This window comes from Eptatretus burgeri, chromosome 13, assembly GCF_056783735.1.
Source record: "Eptatretus burgeri isolate ZD-2024b chromosome 13, Ebu_testis_v1, whole genome shotgun sequence".
Taxonomy (NCBI): Eukaryota; Metazoa; Chordata; class Myxini; order Myxiniformes; family Myxinidae; genus Eptatretus; species Eptatretus burgeri.
In genome coordinates, this window is record NC_140973.1 from 6170574 (window position 1) to 6193082 (window position 22509).

At 48.1% G+C, this 22509-nt stretch overlaps 1 protein-coding gene across 2 annotated transcripts in view; it reads right to left on the minus strand.

The window, feature by feature from the left end:
* Positions 1 to 13258: 13258 nt before the first annotated feature.
* The window catches only part of FAIM2 (Fas apoptotic inhibitory molecule 2), a 31294-nt gene continuing 22043 nt past the window's right edge, over positions 13259 to 22509 (minus strand). For both annotated transcript variants that reach the window (XM_085850922.1, XM_085850921.1), the window contains exons 8-12: positions 19431 to 19468; positions 19213 to 19300; positions 19000 to 19095; positions 18018 to 18071; positions 13259 to 14558 (exon numbers count right to left, since the gene is read on the minus strand). In XM_085850922.1, coding sequence (XP_085707048.1) covers positions 14412 to 14558; positions 18018 to 18071; positions 19000 to 19095; positions 19213 to 19300; positions 19431 to 19468 — 423 coding nt within the window. In that variant the 3' untranslated portion in view covers positions 13259 to 14411. The remainder of the gene's footprint in view (positions 14559 to 18017; positions 18072 to 18999; positions 19096 to 19212; positions 19301 to 19430; positions 19469 to 22509) is intronic.

Genomic DNA, 22509 nt, shown 5'->3' on the forward strand with positions numbered 1-22509 from the left:
ATTTTACACTAAACCATGGCCCAGGATCACTGAACTCTGCAAAAAGAAAGCAGTTAGCAGGGAGCCAGGCTGCTCGCATGCAGTCTCTGGCTCAAACAATGCAGGTGACAGGGAACGTGGCCAGCTGCTCACACGCAGTCCAAGGCCTTCCCTTTTTAACTGAACGCAGTGAACCACAACGGTGCATGGGCTGCACAAACGCAGTCTCCGTGCCAGCTCAAGTGGCACACGCAATGAACACAACGAACGGATGGATGGATGAATGGATGCACGCAAACACGGTGCACGGGCCGCCACTGCAGGCCCGTGTTGTAGCTGCCAACAGGGCAGTTCTCGCAGCTTGCAAACTGTTGCCTTGCGGATCCTGGCGCACATGGAAATGAACAGGGGGGGGGGGCAAAGCAAGAATTGAACGGGGCTGGTGAACGTGGGCAGTGGGCATGGCATGGCAAAGGCAGCAGGCAAACACAGCCTGCAGAACCAGGCCGTTGCAGGCAAACACAGCCGGCAGATGAACTGGCCGGCACAGGCCTTGAAGTACCACAGCTGCAGACGATCCGGCCGGCGCAGGCCTTGCAGCACAGCAGCTGCAGACAATCCAGCCGGCACAGGCCTTGCAGCAAAACAACAGCTGCTGATGAAGTTGGCCGGCCTCTGCCTTGCAGCAACGCAGCCAGCAGATGAAGCTGGCCAGCCTTTGCCGTTCAGTGGAGGTTGGTGGAGGGAGTGCGGTGGTGCTGGCCACTCGGAAGGCGGGCTCGGACCTACCTACCTGTCTCCCTCCCACCTATCGCCTTTGCCTGTCACTGTACATACCCACTCCCTTAATTTGTCAAACCCCAATTTAGCCCCAACTTATTTTTTTTTATTTTTACTTCCCCACTATAAATCGTCCCCTAACCCCCTTTATCGTCTTTGTTCGGCTAACCTATCCTGTCACCTAGCCTACTCCCAACCCCTACGTTCCCTTCCCGGAGGGGAACAAGGGAGAGCTAGCGTCCTGTGTCGAGGCCCAACGAAGCCTCAGAATGGCCTCCCCAGACTTCAGCGATCTAAACACAAAGTGGGTCCAGCGGCCCACAACGAGAGCGAGGGGATGGATGGTGCGGAGGGGTACACTTCCTATCTACCCTAACCATTTAACTGTTAAACTACCCCGGGGCTTTCAACAAGCGCCTCTCGCTTAAACTATTGGTTCTAACAACCCAGATTCCCATCGCCTGTGTTGGTGTCCTCACAATTTCGGGCCTCGCCCCCCAATTTTCTCTCCGTGCCCTCACACGGTCTCATGGCTGGGACACGTGGCTCCCTTTGGCAGGCACGACCCTCTGCCGAATCTCCAGCTATGGCACCCCCGGGCACTACACTGCCTCCGAGCCTACCAGCTCCCTAAACACCGGGGAGTGCCCCCCATGGCACCTCCCCTGAAACGCACACGTGGCAGGCTGGCTTCCCAGGCCCCTTTCCGAGGGTCACCCATGCCCACAACACTGCCCACGCGGCTAATGGCACCCCGGGCCCCCGCACCAAGCAGGCGCACCCGTGCCCACTACGCTATCCCGGCCCCCCATGGGCCCTTGGCCTACCACGGCCGACTAGCCTGGTGCCCGGGGTACCCACTCAGCGATACTCACCTTTCGCAGCCACGCTCCCAGACCGTCAACAGGGCTCCTGCACCCCTCCAAACGGGTTTCGAGCCTACACTCCCACCAACAACAAAACGACCTCCATTTTGTAATTGAACTAACCCCCTAACTCACTCTACACTGACCCCGGGGTCCCTTGGGCGGGAGTCACTCCTCCCCCCAATCACTCATCGCACCATGCAGTCCCCATTCGCTCCATACACACAGACCCACTGGCCTCACTCACTCACCAAGCACATGCTTCCACTTCACTCACCAACTCTTCAACACACTCACCGCTGAACTCTGCCATCCTTCTATCTGCATCCCCTAACTAACTCGTGCTCCCACGTCGTCCCTTAAACTACAGCACGCTCCTTTTAACACTACGTAGCTCAGCTACGTCCCCACTACACATTCACTGTCTGTCACTGTCTTCTAAATCTATTCCCATTTTCCCATCCTAAATCTGGCTACAATCCCTCTAACTAATCCATTCCACGGGCCCCATGAGGACTTACCCCTGCCCCATGGAGCCGGTCTAACTAAGCTAACCCTTCCCCCTAACTAGTTTCCATCCTGTGCCCTGGTCAAGGGGGTCTTCCACCCCTTGCCCAGGAATCCTGTGCACCCGAAAGTGAGGCTTGCTTTTTCTTTTTTTTTTCTTTACATGCGCAGCACCAGCGCGGCAACTCACAGCTCGCGCACTTTGCACCTGCCCATGACGTCATGCAGCTGCACGTGTACCTCGTCCCTCCTTGGACGGTACCATCCGGCAGGGATACCCCTCCTGCCGGATTCCAACCCCACGTGCAGCCATGACGTCACCGTGCGCATAAAAAAAACACAAGCCCCACGTCTCGAGGGGTTCCCCACGCGAACACATGTGCTTTGCCCGTTGGAGCTTCACACACACGCCCGCGTGGAGATCCCATCCGGTCCAAATCCGAAATCCTGCCTAAACTTTGTCCGTCCGCGGGATCGGCAAATCCACCGCTGGCGTTTCCGGACCGGGACTTCACTCTCGCAAGCGAGCACGTGGGGGCCTCGTGCGTTGCACAGCACGGACCTCGTGCTCACTGCTGGGTGAACCCGGCACGGTCCCCGAAACAACTACAGCCGCTACCCGGCTTTCTTTCCTCTGTCGCAGTCTCCATCGCCATTCAACACACGCACTCCCGCGTGTTACGACGCTAACACACCTCACCATTAAACTCACACCGGGAGACGCGGCTGCATGTTCACACATGCCGACCGACATCTCCCTTACACACAACGACCTTGCACACGCTGTCTCTCTCACACTCGGCCGCTCACTCACGCATGCCATCTCCCTCGCACACGTGGCTCCACTCACTCGCGGCCTTCCACTCACTCGTGCCATTTCCCTCACACAAACCACACCACTCACACACGCGGGGGCACTCGCCCGCGGTGTCTCACTCATACTGGCCGTTTCACTCACACACACGGCCACTTCCACTTGCGGTGCCCCTTTTACACACGGCGTGCTGGGAAGCACACACTCCGGCACACTCGCCACCACACCACTCACACGTGGTGCTCCATTCATACTGGCCGTTTCACTCACACACACGGCCACTTCCACTTGCGGTGCCCCTTTTACACACGGCGTGCTGGGAAGCACGTACTCCGGCACAATCGCCACCACACCACTCACACGTGGTGCTCCATTCATACTGGCCGTTTCACTCACACACACGGCCTCTTCCACTTGCGGTGCCCCTTTTACACACGGCGTGCTGGGAAGCACGTACTCCGGCACAATCGCCACCACACCACTCACACACGGGGACGCACTCACACCTTGCACCACACACACAGGGACAACCACACTGGGGATTCGTGTCCCCACAAGGGTCTCCGGGGCCTCTATACCCCCCAAGCTCTCCGTGCACCCGTTCGCAGCACTCCTCCCCCGACCTCGCAAAGCACGACCGAACCCACCTGGTCGTGACTCGCCTCAAGGGGGCATACTCCCTCCCCTCGTTTCTGGAGGAGGCCATCCAGCTGCTCGCACTGGGTCCCCACCCAGTCCACCAGCTCACCCCCATTGTCCTCCACTACCTCCGTGTGTGTGTGTGTGTGCGTCTCTTACCCCGTCTTCATCGTGTAGTCTTCCCTCTATCGTTCCCATCTCCCGTGTCTCTGCCAACTCAGTCACCTCTTCACCCTTTACCTCCCTTGTCTCAACTATTATTTCCGTCTCTTCCCTTGTTATCTCCCTCGTGCACGTTTCCGTCACCCCAATTAGTTTGTCCCTCTCGGTTACCGTCACTTTTTCCGTCACGACCCTCGCCCAACACGTCCCCCGAATTATTTTTTTCTTACCCGCCTCCACCTCGGGCCCGACAGCCGTTGCACTCCCTCCCAGCTCGTTCGCTCCCACACGTGGCGTCGCCATTTTGAGCTCCCCGGTTACTGCCTTCATGCCCGCCTGCAGGCTTCGGCCCATGTTCCGCGTCTCACCCCGCAGCCCTTTCATTTCTTCCTTCATGTTTGTTTCCATCTTTTCGTTCATGCTTTTTATTTCGTTCATTTGTTGTGTATTCGCATCCATTTTTTCGTTCATTTGTTGTGTATTCGCATCCATTTTTACGTTCATTTGTTGTGTATTCGCATCCATTTTTTGTGTATTCGCATCCATCCTCATTTTCATTTCGTACATTTCCCCACTGATTCCTGCCAGCATGGCGCATAGCCGGGCCATGTCGGGTGCGCTTGGGTGAGCCGATTCGGCAAGGATCGGGGGGTTTGGTGGAGAGGGGGAGGGGAGGTGTCGTACACCGCGGCCGCCGCCGCACCTATTTCGGGCTCTGGGTTCAGTTGGGCGAGTTCGTGTTCCTGCACAACCAACATTTCCTGCTCGGGGTTTTCATCCTGGACCATGGATCCTACATTACTACACATATACATTTCTAATACCCCCGGCTCCCGCTCGCCTTGAGACGCCATCTTATTTCTCGTAAAGGGTTAATTTAGCTCGCTCCTAATTTGGAGGGAATCGGGGGTCGCTCCTCTCACCCCTGGACCGATTCCCGTGAATTTAGCTGGAGACAGGAGAGCCCGTTTTCCCGTTCTCCGATACCAGTGCCGCGAGGAGGGCGATGAGTTTATATCCCACTCCTGACACCAGTGTTGCGGATTCGCGCCCGCCTGCGTGCGAGCGGCCACGTAACTCGAATCGCGGCACGTCGCCCACTGGACGGACAATCCCGTCGTGACCCTCTCGGACTAACGCCGGGAACTAGTCACGGGTGGGCCTTTCGGCCTCACCACGATCGTGCCAATCGGCCCCCCGCGTGGGATAGGGTTGCTCGCCAAATTCGATCTACCTAAGTACCCACACGGAGGGTAGACCGGGCGATCGCACCTCGCCGCAGGTCGACTTCGGACACGGGCCACTTTAAGCGACCCGTTCCGTACTATCGGGATAACCGAGCGGTGTTATCGTCGGCCTCGACGGTTCGATTATTTATCGGGCGTATTTGCCCACGACCAACCCTTTACGTGAAGTAAGATGGAGATTCAATAAAGGAAAAGACGAAGCGAAACGGGAAAAACAGTTCAACATAAAGCACATTTATTCCGCGGCAAACGGAAAGCACACATATACAATTACACCAAAAGCAAATGTAAAAGAAGAAGAAACACACAATAATGCACAAAAAGCAAATGTAAAAGCAAAACACAATGCAGATCTAACCGACTACCGAGCACACGGCAACACTTATACAGTTTTACTTCACAGACGGCGCCGACAACACATACTCAAAGCAAAAGAAAAGGACCACCCTCAAGGATGATGGGGGCAGACGGGCCTGGGGCCGAGACCGCGTCGGGCCTACCCGTCTGATGATGAGCCGCAAAATGGCGGTGGCGCCCCGACTCCGCGGGCCTCGCGGACAGTGTCTGGAATGGGGTGGGAAACGGGGCCCCCTTCTCGCACTATCTCAGCGCGGGGGGAAACAGGAGGGGGTTGTTGATGCTCGGGGGAAGGAGGATATCTCCCTGGCTCGGGTCCCGCGACGAGCGTCTCCACCACGACCTCGGTCGCGTTGCCGGCCTCTCCTCTCCGCAGCTCCCCGACTCTGACACGAGCACCCCCTCGACTGCCTTCGCTGCCGCCACCTCTCCAAAGCTCCGTCCAACTGCCTTCTCCGACTCCTCTCTTGACTGGCTCTTCCCAACTCAACTCCGAACTGCCTTGACTGACTTCTACTACTTCTTCCCAACTCAACTCCGAACTGACTCCTACTACTAGCGAACGTGGCCCTTTATAGCCCCCGTGGCTTCGCTCCTTCACCTTCGACCCTTTACCTCTGGCTGGCTCCCCATTGGACAGAAGAAAAGTGGGCGTGAATGCTTTTTGATCCACGAATCTGCATATAGCGACCACACTCCGACGCACCTGGAGGCGGGGCCAAATCGCCCCACGCTCGCCGATAGGACGGAACAGAAGTGGGCGTGAGTCGTTTTTGATCCGATTGCTTCGGAAAGGCTGGTGCCTCTGCACCCGCTGCTCGGTGCGCGCCCTGCACGAGTCCAGTATCGGTGCCCACAAGCGGCGCGGGAATGCGGTGATGCGATGGTTGCGAGGGCGAGTTGTGACGGTAAAGGTCGTGGCTGTTGTTGTGAAGCGGCGTTGCGGTTGGTGGTTGTTGTGTGATGGCTGTTGAGACGTGGTTGGTGGTGGTAGTAATGGTAGTAATGGCGGCTGGTCCAAAATAAAGACAGTAAAAGAAAAACGGCTATCTCGAGGGGTCGCAGCCCGAATGAATGACATTTATTCCCTCTAAACAAGGGGTTTGGGCCTAACTACACATATACTTACAGAGATATCTCACCTAAGGGACCTGAATGGTGGTTTGCGAATTTCGTCAACCACAACAATATTATTTCATGAACACAACGCCCAATTGGCCCACTGGTGATCCGCCATTTCTTGCTTCTTTTTGAACTTGTGACTATTCACCCGTACTCAAGATTAACAGCTTATGAGACCGCTCAGAAGGGACAAAGTCATCAACCTTTAGCGGTGAGTAGAAGTTGAGAACTTGATTTTCTATATTGGTGACCCCAACACGATCGCTTGTTATCATGTCTGTCGAAGCTATGTCCGACGACGACATCCACCAAGGTGCATCTGCTGAGGTACCCGCGTTACCGGCCGTTAGCATAAAACTCCCTTCTTTCTGGTCCAACGATCCCACATTGTGGTTTCTGTTGGATCTCTCCAGGCAGAAATAGCGCAAGAAGTGGGGGGGGGGGGGCTCCTAATTGCTCCTCCAGCCTTGGAACGTTATACCAAGCTCATGGCTGAGCTTATCAGGCGTACCTCGGATTCAGAGCAAAGGAGACGACGCCAACTACTCATTTCGGAAAAGCTTGGTGATAGAAAACCCTCTCAGATTTTGCAAAGGACGAGACAGCTGCTTGGGGACAATACATTGGAGAATACCATCTTAAAATCGCTGTTAGTCCAGAGGCTTCCCACCAAAGTCCAACTGATCTTGGACTCAAATACAGATGCTGTCAACCTTGAACAACTGGTGTATCGTGCCGACAACATCATGGAAGTCTCTTCTCCTTTGTCCTCCACGACACAAGTAGGAGATGTTTCAAAGCCTCACCTGCAACGTGCACCTCAACCAGACTAAGTCTATGCCTTGGCCACCCAGGTTGAGAACTTTACCAGACAGGTACAGGCTCTCACGACACAAATACAGGTGGAAAGAGAGAGGAGTAGAAGCCGAGGGCATGGTCCAACTAGAAGTTGATCAAGAGGACACAATCCCAAGTCAAGCACCCACCAACATACCAAACGGATGTGCTGGTACCATTGGAAGCATGGAGAAAAGGCTCACAAATGCATCAGCCCATGCTCATACTAGTCTATTACTCATACCAGTTTGAGACTAGCGGTGACAAGTCAACCAGGCAGTGAAACATGTTGTCGCCTATTCTACAAAACCGACAAGGCAACAGGTATTTAGTGTATAATGGTGCTGAAGTGAGTGTTTTACCATCTTCTCACAAAAGCAATGGCTGGCCGACGTCAATACAGCTGCAGGCAGTGAGTCGCTCGCCCATCACCACCTACGGGGAGAGATCTTTAGCACTGGATCTTGGACTGCGACAAATATTTTGATGGCTATTTGTTGTTGACGAGTTGCCTACATCCATCATCGGAGCTCATTTTCTTCGCCAGTTCGTCCTACTATTGGATGTCAAACATCACAAGCTCATTGACACCACGAGCAACCTTACTGTGCGGGGAATCATCAATCGTACACTCTCCATCAGCCCCATGTTCGTGAAAGCTACATCTCCTTTACGTTATGACACCTTCCTTCATGAATACCCAGAGATTGCTCATCCAATATACAGGAATTGTGAGATCAAGCACTCAACCACTCACCACAAAAGTAACTCGTGGACCTCCAGTTGCAGCATGACCACAGTGCCTTGCCCCAGATCATCTGACTATCACCAAGTCAGAGTTCGAGCACATGCTCAAACTTGACATCATATCGTATTAAAATATGACAGCAACTAGTCTTTGCCCTTGCATATGGTACTGAATAAGTCGCCGGGTGACTGGCAGCTCTGTGGTGACTATCATGCACTTGATGAACGCAGCATTCCTGATTGCTAATTCCCCATTTGCAGGATTTTTGAACCTCCCTCGAAGGTGTACGTGTTTTATCCAAGATAGACCTTATCAAAGCATATCACCACATACGAGTAGAGCCAACTGACATACACAAAACAGCCATCACAACACCTTTTGGGCTCTTCGAATTTGTTCGCATGCCATCCGGCTTGCATAATGCTACGCAGACGTTTCAGAGGTTGATCGATGATGTCATCTGTGGTCTCCCTTTCGTCCACACTTACCTTGACGTTCTGCTAGTCGCAAGCCTGACAGAAGAAGAACATGAGGCACACCTCCAATTAGTTTAAGCACCTTGCTAAGTATGGCACTGTCATCAATCCCAGCAAGTGCCAGTTTTGGGTGCCATCACTCACCTTCCTCAGCCACGTTGTAGACAAACACGGTATCTTCCCACTGGAGGAGGGGGTCAAAAACATACAAGTCTTTCCTGCACCCACATGACTGCACAAGTTGAGGAAGATTATTGGCCTTTGTGAATTTTAACATGCGTTTCATCTTGAACTGCCTGGATCTATCTCAGCAGTTGACGGACATACTACGTAACAACAAGGGACGAGCGTTGAGGAAGGCTTTAACAGAAGTGTGACGACGCTTCTCTGCTTGGCAGCTCGCCATTTTACATAGTTGTGGAAATGACTCATGGACCTGAGTTTCACTGGAGTTAAACTAAAGTTCACTGGAGTTAAACCGCATTCACAGCCCGATGTTCAGCGACGCTTTTCTTCTCTTGACCCAGAGCTTCGTACCACATGCCGCACCACAGCTCTATCTTCAGTGGGTTTTCACTACTTTCAACTACGGGCCTACAATCATCGAACCCCTTTTGGTGATCAGCTTATTCCCACGGGCCCTGGCCATTTATGGCACCCGAGTGACCGAGTCGATTAAATTATTTTGTGGACACGACTCTGAATTGGTCCACTGGTGATACACCACTTCTTGCTTCTTATTGAACTTATGACTATTCACTCACACTCAAGCTCAAGCTCAACACCACTCAGATTGGACAAAGTCATCAACCCTTAGTGGTGAGTAGAAGTTGATAACTCGATTTTATACTGATGTCTATTTATTGCAAGGATATCCAAGGAACTTTGATGCAGGAAGAGGCCATTTGGTCCACCAAGCAGCTTGCTATCACTTTCCAAGTCAGTCGTTCCGTATCACAAGGAATTCAGATGTAGGTGGAGGCCATTTGGCCAATTCTAGCTGCGCAACATCAACACCAATGCAAAATATAAAATGAGTATATATGTATTGTTTTTTTTTCTTTCCAGGGGAGGAGTGGACAAAGGCAGTTCTTGGGTGAGAAACACACAGCATCAACCACACACACACACACCACCCCTTGATGAGACCCCCACATGCACACAATCACCCATCCATACTCAAGCTCCCTAAAAGTCCTACCAACATCACCATACCCCTCTATCTCCAACACTTCCAGGAACCTGTCAAATTCCAATTTAAACTTATCGACCGTTTCTGCTGCCACGACCTTTCCAGGGAGACCATTCCATGCATTCTCACTCATGGTGGAGGTGCACAAGCAGCAAGTTATTGGGAGCAGAAACCAAGGTAACATCTCTCGAAAGGAGAAAGAGCCAACTTTGCGGTGCAATTCGAGGGAGATTCAAGTTTTGAGGTCAGATTGGGAGAGTTGATAAGTCGGATTACTTTGAATTCAATTCTGTCCATTAAGTATGTGGAGCTAGAACATTCCCAGATGTGAGAGCAGTACTCGATACAAGGACAAATCAATCAATTGTATCGTTGAAGTAACTGTTCAGAGGAGGAGAATCTTTGACATCTGAACAGAACTCCTAGTTTCTTAGAGGCAGACTTAGCTATTTGCGTAATGTGTGGATTCCAGGATAAATTTGATGTTAGAGTGATACCTAGTAGGTTTATTGTATCACATGGTGTAATTGTGGAGCTTTCAAAGGAGATTGAAGAGTTGAGGAGAGATGAGACAGATAGAGAGATTTAGAAACATTAAACTAAACTTGATTACATTTGCCCCACTGGGAAATCTTATCCAAATTTAAAGAGGTGGCGGTGATTAAACAAAATGTATATCGGGTGAGGAAAGATGGAGCAGATGGGAAAACCATGGAGGAATGTAATGTTGAGTCATCAGCATACGAGTGCATTTAGTGATTTGTAAAAGAAAGAAGGTCATTGATAAAAAGAAGGAAGAGTGTTGGAGACAGGACAGGACAGAACCCCGAGGGACACCGCTGTTGATAAGGAAGGGGGGAGATGTTCAACCATTAACAATTATGGAGTTAGAGCGGTGAAAGAGAAAGCTCGATATGAGACAGAGCAGAGTGAAGGAGGAAAGTCGAAAGAGTGAAGCTTGGATATCAGATCCTGATGCCAAACTCTGTCAAAGGCTTTTGAGATATCAAGGCTCACAACAAAGGATTCCCCAAAGTCTTTCAGAGAAGAAGCCGAGACATTCGTAATGTTAGAAAGGATATCACTGGCAGATCTTGCATTGCGAAAGCCGTATTAATGGTCAGATTAGAAAGTAGACTGAGATTCAAGATGCTTGAGAAAATGGGAATTGAGAAGACATTCAAAAACTTTGGAAACAGTAGAAGTCAGAGCAGTGGGATGGTAGTTCGAAGGGTTTGAACGATCATCCTTCTTTAAACGAGGCTGTACTAAGGCATGTTTCCAGGTAAGAGGAAAAGTTTGGGTTTTTAAACAAAAACAAAACAAAAGTGCAAGTACAGGTGTGAGTTCTGAAGCACACTCCCGCATAACATGAGGAATCCCATCTTGTCCATATACCTTATTTATGTCCAGAGAGAGGAGTGTTTTTTTGACTGCATGGAGAGAGATTATAGGGAGGGACATAGGATTGGTGAGGGGAGCGTCAGAGGGACATGGAACGTTCGAGTCATCCAGTGTGGGGTTAGAGGAGAAAAGAACCAAAACGAGTTGCTTTATCGGTCGGAGAGACGGCGATAGTATCATCGGAACGGAAAAGCGAAGGAAAGGTAGAGCGACAGAAGTTGTTGGAGATACTTTTAGCTAAGGACCAGAAAGATCTATTAGTGGAAGAAGATGAGAGGTTGTCACATTTCTTTTGAATAAAGGAATTCTTCGCTTCACGAATAACATGTTTGCAATGATTTCTGGCAGATATGAAAGCTGAATGCGAGTTGGAGGAAGAAGAGTTTTTCCATGTCCGACATGCCGCATCCTTCGCACGAACGGCCGCAGAGCAGGAATTATTGAACCAGGAATTGGTAGGAGAGATGGATTTGAAAGAGAAGGGAATATAAGCCTCCATTGCTGCAACAATAACCTCAGCTATACGTTCAGCAGCGATAGAGGCATCGTCCGAGGAGAGGCAGTAGTCTTCCCAGGGAAAGGGTGTCAGAAAATAAGTTTTGTAAACCAGTCCAGTCAGAGCTATTGAACTTCCAATACCGGCATTTATCAGAGCAGTTGGAGAGAAACTGCTCTGATGGTGGTGGGTCAAGAGATGTTCACAAGATTGTGATTAGAAGAATTAATTGGAGGTGAAATTGTGTGGCGAGAGCGCAACGGATCCTAATTCGTCAAGATCTTCAAACATGCAATGGCAAGCGATAGCAAGTTGCTTGCTAATGGAACACACTCCGACACATCACAACTGTGGTCTCTTTGCTTCATGTGATTTTTTTGTTTTTGAGGTTTTACTTTTCATTCATTCGTGTGCAACGTGATGACTGGGAGTACAGCTCTGCCACTGATGCAGTGCCCACTGTCGGTTAGGGGATAGATTTGTAATTTGTTCAGGGTGCCGGCGATATCTCACCTACTCTTCCCAAGAGACGCCGTGGGATCTTTAACATCCATCCACCGCGGGAAGACGGGACGCAGTTTAACATCCACCGAGGGACGGCATGCTTTGTGATGCGACATCCTGCCAGCAAAACACCAATCTGACTTAGTTTGGGTCGGGAATCAAACTAAGATGAGATGGCTCAAAGGCAAGTGACCCTCTGCACCATGTCAGACGAGGTGTGTACTGACGCACACCTTCACATCATTTACATATTTATAAAAACTTCAATTATACATTTTGGGGTTATTGAGAAGTTCAAGCCCACCATGGGTAATCTGAACATGTATTGACATGTAATTTCTATCATCATGATACTGGCGTTAAGTGGGGTGAGAAAAAGAAGGGGCAATACCCCTGGGCGCTCACCTGGTAGAATAATGATACCGAGGAGGAACTCAACATGGGACAGAATCCCCAAAATGAATCAATGTTATCGGAAATGGCTATGTTGGGGGGCAACCTCCCCCCCCCCCATAGACCCAATTTTTTTTTTTTTTAAGCCGTGAACAAACTTCGGTACATCACGGGTGATGAAGGTTGTGGTTAAGTGTCGTGGGAATTACTTGTGTAGTTTCTGAGAAGAAAGCAAATACCTATTTTTTTGGGGGGGGAGTGGGGGGGGCAACCCCTGTCGATGCCTTTATGGCCCAATTTTATTTTATTTTTGTAAATGTCATGAACAAACTTTGGTACATACAGGGTGATGAAGGTTGTGGTAAAGTTTCACCAAAACCATATGTGTAGTTTCAGAGAAGTTGCAAGTATTTGTGGACGGACAGACGATGCGCCATCCCATAAGCTCCCCGGAACGATGTTCCAGGTGAGCTAAAAATCAAAGTTTGTGAAAGCTTTATTTATTTATAATAGCACTTCCTGGGAAGGACTTTCTTGAAGTGCCCTTCAAGGTTTTAAAAGGCAGGAGGAAAACTGTAAGAGAGACGGTTCTTCTTCGCTGTTTAAATTTTGGATGAGGTCACTTTTAAATAGTGAATGAATTCCGTACGAGAAATGTTTCCGGAAGGAACAATTTTACAGGGGTAAAACCTTTCGTGTCTCCACAATCATTCTGTAAAAACCCACGAACCCTCATTTCACAAAGCCTTGTTTTATTGGCTGTGGAAAGGACAAAACGAAGTTCAATACGCTTAACATCCGAGCAAAGTACCATGCTGTCTATTTAAATAGGATGAGATAAATAAATCTAAATATTATCATTATTCTTTGCCTTTTTTAAAAAAAATTCCGTATCCAAACACTTCCTAAGGATAACAATCACTTCATATACTGTACAAATCAGATATAGAATACATGGAATGTTCATGCGTGCTGGGTGGTATTCGGTCATGACGCACTCACACTAAATATGTCGATATAACCACAGAGTACGTTGGAGTAAAAATCCCACAACCCAAGCTCTGTTCGGATGGTGTTGCGAATCACTTGGCTGGTACAATTACCTCGGATTCCACTGTCGCTGGTTCGTATGGAGGTGGGGAAGTGGAATTCCTGGACCGTGTTGGTATATATTCGTTAACTGCTCAACACACTCGTCGCAATTGGATGAATGACATGTCGCTATTTCCAGAACCCACATCATAGTCACAGAGCATATAACAAGTCTCGTTTTAAAAAACACGTCCTAAAAGCGTTTTTCAGATACGTGAGTCCCTGAGAGGTAAAGTGGGCTACACCACATGGTACGACGTGATAAGAAGAGCGATCCTAAATTCACGTTCCCGTTTAGAATCCCATTTGACTCCTGGCGGACGAGGTTCAGTCGAGTCTTCAAATGTTTTATTCGGAACTACTGTTAACATTGAAGGTACACTGACCTTGATAGATTAGTTCAGCGCACTGAACTCAATTTGGCTAACGATGTGAGATAGCCCGGTTTATTTCTCAGGGGATCACATGCGTCGCTGTTTTACATATACATCTCCTTAAACCCATCCCGGTACTCAACCTTCCACTTGAGCACGGTATTGTTTGCCGTTTAACATTCACTACCGTTAATTATAAGAAATTATTAGTTGAAGACAATTTACCAGAAAGATAAAACGAAAAGGAAGAGTGCAGAATAAAATAAATAAATAAATAAGAGGAGAAATGGTGTAAGCGTCCGGAAAATGAAGGATGAGAAACAAAATCGGTCCGTATATGATCGAGGATAATTACAGACAGAGTCAGGCAGGAAGTAAAGTGAAATTGCTAACTGCAGGTTTACAACAGAGAATGAATCACATCAATTACGGGTTCCGAAGATATTCAGGAAGAATGTGAAGATGTAAATGATGTCCAAATACAGGGAGAGTGCTGCGAATACGTGCTCCTCGGGGCTGAGGGAATAGCGGCGATTGCCCAGCAGCAGCTGTGTGTCGAACACCAGGAACTGAGGTGTACAAGGGAGTGAGGTTGCCAACACAGTTATTTTCTGATTTGTAACGGCATGTAATCAGAATCCTCGGATGACTCGGGATTCAAACGTTAAGACTCAATTTTTTTTTTAAAAATCATGCTGAGAGTCATCATCTCATACTAATTCTCGTAAATAATTCAAAATATCTGCAGCATTTCAGTCATGAGGACGATGCTACGAGTTTAATGATATCACCACCTGTGAAGGATGGTGGTAGAGATGAAAATGGAGACACTTGTGTGTTGAAAATGTCAATAAGAAACAATATCCGTAACACGGCACAAACGGGCCAGAGCGGAGGAGTGATCAAACGGTGAACGACTCTCGGCCAACTGAGCTTTGTCAGCATGATGCGGCCACCCCAAACGGACGTTTGTGTGGTCACGGATAAGTGTGGGTGGCCGGGACAATGTTTATGAAGCCAGGGACAAATGTGGGAAGTCGTGGACAAGGTGTGGGTGGCCCCAGACAGCGGTTGCGAAGCTGCGGACAATGTTTGGGCATGTGCGGACAAGGTGCGGGTGGCCGCAGATAAGGAGTGGACGGCCACGGATAAAGGGTGGGAGGCTGTGCACAAAGTGTGGGAGGCTGTGCACAAAGTGTGGGAAGCCGTGGACAAGGTATGGGTGGCTACGGATAAGGGATGGTCAACAGTGGACAAGGCCACCCATTGATGGAGTTTTCTGTTGGTTCCCCATTGATGGAGTTTTTTGTTGGCTCCCCACTGATGGAGTTTTTTTGTTTGCTGCCCATTGATGGAGTTTTTTGTTTGCTCCCCATTGACGGAATTTTTTGTTGGCTCCCCATTGATGGAGTTTTTTGTTTGCTCCCAATTGATGGAGTTTTTTGTTGGCTCCCCATTGACGGAGCTTTTTGTTTGCTCCCCATTGACGGAGTTTTTTGTGTGCTGCCCATTGACGGAGTTTTTTGTTTGCTCCCCATTGACGGAGTTTTTTGTTGGCTCCCCATTGATGGAGTTTTTTGTTGGCTCCCCATTGATGGAGTTTTTTGTTTGCTCCCCATTGACGGAGTTTTTTGTTGGCTCCCCATTGATGGAGTTTTTTGTTGGCTCCCCATTGATGGAGTTTTTTGTTTGCTCTCCATTGATGGAGTTTTTTGTTTGCTCCCCAATGACGGAATTTTTTGTTGGCTCCCCATTGATGGAGTTTTTTGTTTGCTCCCAATTGATGGAGTTTTTTGTTGGCTCCCCATTGACGGAGCTTTTTGTTTGCTCCCCATTGACGGAGTTTTTTGTGTGCTGCCCATTGACGGAGTTTTTTGTTTGCTCCCCATTGACGGAATTTTTTGTTGGCTCCGCACTGATGGAGTTTTTTTGTTTGCTCCCCATTGATGGAGTTTTTTGTTGGCTCCCCACTGATGGAGTTTTTTGTTTGCTCCCAATTTATGGAGTTTTTTGTTGGCTCCCCATTGACGGAGCTTTTTGTTTGCTCCCCATTGATGGAGTTTTTTTGTGGGTTCCCCATTGATGGAGTTTTTTTGTGGGTTCCCCATTGATGGAGTTTTTTGTTGGCTCCCCACTGATGGAGTTTTTTGTTTGCTGCCCATTGACGGAGTTTTTTGTTTGCTCCCCATTGACGGAGTTTTTTGTTGGCTCCCCACTGATGGAGTTTTTTGTTGGCTCCCCATTGATGGAGTTTTTTTGTTTGCTCCCCATTGATGGAGTTTTTTTGTTTGCTGCCCATTGATGGAGTTTTTTGTTTGCTCCCCATTGATGGAGTTTTTTGTTTGCTCCCCATTGATGGAGTTTTTTGTTGGCTCCCCATTGATGGAGTTTTTTTGTTTGCTGCCCATTGATGGAGTTTTTTGTTTGCTCCCCATTGACGGAGTTTTTTGTGTGCTGCCCATTGACGGAGTTTTTTGTTTGCTCCCCATTGACGGAATTTTTTGTTGGCTCCGCACTGATGGAGTTTTTTTGTTTGCTCCCCATTGATGGAGTTTTTTGTTGGCTCCCCACTGATGGAGTTTTTTGTTTGCTCCCAATTTATGGAGTTTTTTGTTGGCTCCCCATTGACGGAGCTTTTTGTTTGCTCCCCATTGATGGAGTTTTTTTGTGGGTTCCCCATTGATGGAGTTTTTTTGTGGGTTCCCCATTGATGGAGTTTTTTGTTGGCTCCCCACTGATGGAGTTTTTTGTTTGCTGCCCATTGACGGAGTTTTTTGTTTGCTCCCCAATGACGGAATTTTTTGTTGGCTCCCCATTGATGGAGTTTTTTGTTTGCTCCCCATTGATGGAGTTTTTTGTTGGCTCCCCACTGATGGAGTTTTTTGTTTGCTGCCCATTGACGGAATTTTTTGTTTGCTCCCCAATGACGGAATTTTTTGTTGGCTCCCCATTGATGGAGTTTTTTGTTTGCTCCCCATTGATGGAGTTTTTTGTTGGCTCCCCATTGACGGAGTTTTTTGTTGGCTCCCCACTGATGGAGTTTTTTGTTGGCTCCCCATTGATGGAGTTTTTTTGTTTGCTGCCCATTGATGGAGTTTTTTGTTTGCTCCCCATTGATGGAGTTTTTTTGTTTGCTCCCCATTGATGGAGTTTTTTGTTGGCTCCCCATTGATGGAGTTTTTTTGTTTGCTGCCCATTGATGGAGTTTTTTTGTTTGCTCCCCATTGACGGAGTTTTTTGTTGGCTCCCCATTGATGGAGTTTTTTGTTGGCTCCCCATTGATGGAGTTTTTTGTTTGCTCCCCATTGATGGAGTTTTTTGTTTGCTCCCCATTGATGGAGTTTTTTTGTTGGCTCCCCACTGATGGAGTTTTTTGTTTGCTCCCCAATGACGGAGTTTTTTGTTGGCTCCCCATTGACGGAGCTTTTTGTTTGCTCCCCATTGACGAAGTTTTTGTGTGCTGCCCATTGACGGAGTTTTTTGTTTGCTGCCCATTGACGGAATTTTTTGTTGGCTCCCCATTGATGGAGTTTTTTGTTTGCTCCCCATTGATGGAGTTTTTTGTTTGCTCCCCACTGATGTGGAGTTTTTTGTTTGCTCCCAATTGATGGAGTTTTTTGTTGGCTCCCCATTGATGGAGCTTTTTGTGTGCTCCCCAGTGACGCCAACCAATGATTGTTTGTCTGTGCTCTTAACCTTTTAAATGCTGAACGTCAATCAAGGAAGGAGCATGTACCATTGTTAAGGTCTTTGGCATGACTCGACCGGTGTTTGAACTGCCGACGTCCCAGACTCAGAGCAGACACTTTAAACGTTCCATTTTTATTTGTCCGACTCTGAAGTAGCAAATTCTGATGTTGAAGAGTTATGTTCTTTGGAAAAGTCTCAAACATGTGTTACATTAATGGTATTTCAAGGAAGCAAAAAATATCTATAAGAGGTCGTTTGGCTCTTTGTGAGTCATGTACCACTTAACCTGTACAGCAGTTACCATATCCAATTCCTCAGCAGAAGGAAATATAACTTACCAGAGTGAAAACCAATGCACCCAGGCCCCCATAAATCGTTTGCAGCCAAGGTAGCTGAGGATAGGAAGATGAGAGTGAGGTTAATGAATCAACACATGTTTACTTTAACAAACCAAGTCAACACCAGGAAATACTGGGTGGGGATTTTGTTTACTTGGCAAACCAAGGAGAGTGAAATGTCACATAGAAGCATTGAGATTTGGAAAACAAAACAAAGCCTAATGTGTGGATGTTTTACACATATATAAACCATATGACTTCCAGATCAATATTCAGACCACAAATGTTCACAACCAAATGTTGAGAGAGGTATGTTAACCGCTGTGGCAAAGAAGGTGAATTGACGTTTTGGTCGTGAGGCCTTCTTCAAAGCAAGAGAGTTTGCTGTTTGCATTGTTTGCTTGAAGAAAGGCCTTCTCTTGCTTTGAAGAAGGGCTTATGCCCAAAACCTCAATCTACCTGTTTTCCCACCACGGTGAGCATACACCTCTCAACATTTGGCTGAGAAAAGTCATCGTCCTCATTTCTCCACCGACTCGTCCTTATAAACACTAGTTTCTCATTTCATGTCATTCGATTTCTGCTTGATTCACCCAATAACAAGATTCTTACTTACAACTCGTTATCCGTAGAGCTAAGACACAAGTCAGGAGATACTGTACATTATAAGATGAAGGGAACTTTGATATGGAGCTTGTGTGCAGAATCTGGAACGATGTGGTAAATAAGAGGCCATATATATCGATTACAGACTCACCCTTCCATCCCCTATATGTTCAACACAATTAGTCTCTTCTCTCCTCTTATTCAATCCTCCCCACCTCTGCCCCCAACCCTCTTTCCCTTCTCTCCCGCTATCATCCTCCATTTTCATAACTTCGATTTTCTCATCTTTGCCCGACCCCTACCCAAGCAGCAACTCCCAAGTAGTTTATAAGCCCAATGTGAAAATACAGCGATGCTCATTATGATGATTACTCACGTAGCCAAAGGGTATAGTGAAGCAAGCAACAAGGCCAGTCAGGAAAACTACCATCAGGAGACTGTAGAGAAGACCGTGGCATGAAGTGAAGTCATACTGGTTGGTGGTAAAGAAAGGTGTAACGGTTTAACCAGTAAGCTCTGCCGTTTAAGTGATAGTATGTTCTACTGAACATATCCAGAATCCCCCCTTAGCCCATGCCCGGTGTCCCACCTTGGTTTGGAAGCAGAACAATGTGACGGCAAAACAGACGAGGGCCGTCAGGCCAAGACATAACACCACTGACTGTGTAGTATAGAAACTGCAACAAACACATAGTCAAACACACACACACACACACACACTTCATCATAAACTAAATAATACAGAGGGGTGGGGGAGCAGGGGTGCAGGGGTGCAGGAGAGAGTATAAAAACTGAAGGGAAACTCACCTTGCAATCACACCTGCTAAGTAAGACAAGGCCAGGGTCTATGAAGTGGGAAGAAAAAGTGAGTAAGAACATTCCTTCAAACATGACTACAACATTGTCATCTTGATCATTATCATTACGATTATCATCAGTGTCAATTATTACCGAAACATTAATAGATGTCAAGTCTAGATTGCTCTTTCTTGAATAAAATTGGCAACAACAATATGCAATACAATCATTCAAAGTAATTAGATAAAGTTGTTTCCTCCATCAATGAGGAGGGACTCGGATGGGGGTTTACGAGGGTAGAAAATATAATGGTTTTGGATTGGGGATCATCTGAGATGGTGATGAACAGCTCTCTTTAAGACCAGGAGGGAAGAATGAGATTGAAGAAGATGTGGAAGTTGATTCCACAAGTGGGGAAAAAAAGAGGAATGAATGAGTGGATGTGAGCAGTGATCCTGGATTAAGGTAGTTTCACCAGAGGAGGGTTGATGGTGGACCATGTGAGCCCTGCAGGGGACAAAGCATGGAAAGAGAAGAAGGTGCAAGACCAGAAAGGAGGCGGTAGAAGACAGAGAGACCACCGACCTGTCTTGTGATGGGAAAGTGATAGGCCTATAGACTTGGCTTCAGTACGGGAGATTCCAATGATCTTGAAGACCTTTTGTTTCCACAGCGTCAAGCTGAGCAAGATGTGAGGCAGAGGAGCCAGCCCAGAGGGGAGAGCAGTACTCCATCAAACTGCGGGTGAAAGCCTTGTAGGTGGATAGCAGTTCAGGTGTGCCAAGGTAGGACTTTGTATGACAGAGGATGCCCAGTCGCTGGCTGCCTTTGAAATGTTGTTTGCCCAAGAAACATCATGACTGAGAGTGAGACCCAGGATTTTGAATGACTGAACTTTCTCAGGGAGGATTGCTAAGAAAGTAGATTGATGGGGTGGGGTTCCAGACGGTTCTTTCAGAGAGAGATAGTGAGAGTGTGAGATTTTTCAGGAATTAAAAACATATTCCAAGTGTTTGACCAGCTTGCAATTTTTTTTCCAAGGTCTGAAGAGAGGGTGGAATCATCAGCAAATAGATAATGAGGATTTTCCAGAGAGTCAGAGAGATCATGGTTGAAGATCAGGAATGGCACTGGACCCAAAACACTGCCTTGGGGCACTCCAACCTTGACAGGGAGAAGAGATGAAAGGATTCCGTTGAGAACCACATGTTGGCTACAAGAGTAGAGGAAGTAAGTAAGCCATGTGTGGAGTTGGCTGTGGATGCCATAGGCAGAGAGTTTGGAGAGCATGGCGGGATGCTACACTGTATCGAAAACACGAGATATGTCCAGAGAGATGGCCCTGATCTCACGTCTGACATTGAGGGTTTGCATCCATTGTTGGATGAGTTGAAGCAACATGTCCAAGGTGGAGTGACCTGGTCTGAAACCAAATTGGTGATCTGAGAGGAGGTTGTTGGAGGTTTTCATGTCAACTGCGATGATGGATTCCATTACGTTGCTGATTATTATTGGAAGTAAGCTGATAGGTCTGTTGTTAAGGGGATCCGTTTTTGATCCTTCTGATGTAATGCAGTGATGTTGGCTGATTTCCAAACAGATGGAAGATGACCCAGCACAAATGACGGGGTGAAAAGGGCAGAGAGAGGATGTGCAAAAGCAGCAGAGCAGGTTTGTAGGGCATGTGAGCTGATGCCATCCGGTCCAGTGGTAGAGTCAGAGTCGAGAATAAAAGAACCTACTCTACCTTCTCAGGTGCAAAATACAGAGTCTGGGAGCAGTTGGGTATGACAGGAAAGGATGGAGCAGAGGAAGAGCATGAGAGATTTGTGGGAAAGTTGGTTATCGCCAAGTCCAGAAGGGAGGATTTGCCATCTGGAGAAATCTGGGTTTGAAAGTTCACAGATTGAGTCAGTCCCATGGAGTCACAGAAGTCCTTTGCTGAAATGCCATGATTGGTGAGAAAGGTAACAACACCCAGCCATGTTGCATGGTGACAATTGAAATCACCACATATACAGAAGATAGAGTAGGGATTAAAAGTTTGTCCATGTTGAAATAGAGATAGATGGAGTCGTCACTGTAAGGAGGACAGTACAACAGACAGAGGAACAAGAGGTGGGAGGGAGGAGAAGTTGCAACCAGAGGTACTCCTGGGGGTTGGGAGGTGTAAGGTCAGTACATGGGCAGTGATAAATTGAGTTCTTGATGTAAAGTGCAATCCCACCACTGGGGCGTGGTTCAGGCCTATGAAATCGAAGGAGACAGTAACCAGGGAGGGACACGAGGAAGTCGGCGACGTCCTGTTGGAGGAAAGATTCTGTTACATTGATGATGTCTGGTTTATCATCAGTGCAGTGGCCTGAATTGAGAAATCAATCAGCTTAGAGCAAAAACTTCAGATGTTTGAGGTCCACATAGTTAGAGATTGGGAGGAGAAAGCATTGGGATTGTGCAGGATGGAGGGGGGGGGGCTTTGTGGGGGCAAGGTGAGGCTTTGGGAGATGGGGTGCGGGGGACGGTTTGAGTGTGTGGGGTGTGGGGAAGGTTTGAGTATGTGGGGTATGGGGTATCCTGGAACGGCTTATGTGTCCAGATTCTTGGATAGGAATGCTCCAGGCAGTTTAACCAACACTTACAGAGGTTTAAATCCCTTTTTCTCTATTTAAATCACTCCAACAGCGTCGGTAAAAAAAACTGTTCCTTTCCCACAAAACCACACGTCCCACCAGACCGGGGAATAGTCCACTCGCCCTCTGCAATGGAGATGACGCCACACATGGGCGGAGCAAAAATATTCACAAGGCAAAACATGAATATACATTTTACATTCAGACTTGGTTACATCACATGGGGCAAGGTTTGAGTGTGTGTGGTGCGGGGGAAGGTTTGTTTGAGTGAAGAGTATGGGGGAAGGTGAATGTTTTTGTGTGTCAGATGCCAGGGAAAGTTTGAGTGTGTGGGGGAAGGTTTTCAAGGGTGAGGTGAGGGGAAAGCATTGGGAGGGTGGTGTGAAGAGGAGGCAGAAAAGGGGTGGGGGGGACATGAAGCTTTGGAGGGGGTGGGATGGTTGCTTTTCCCAATTCCA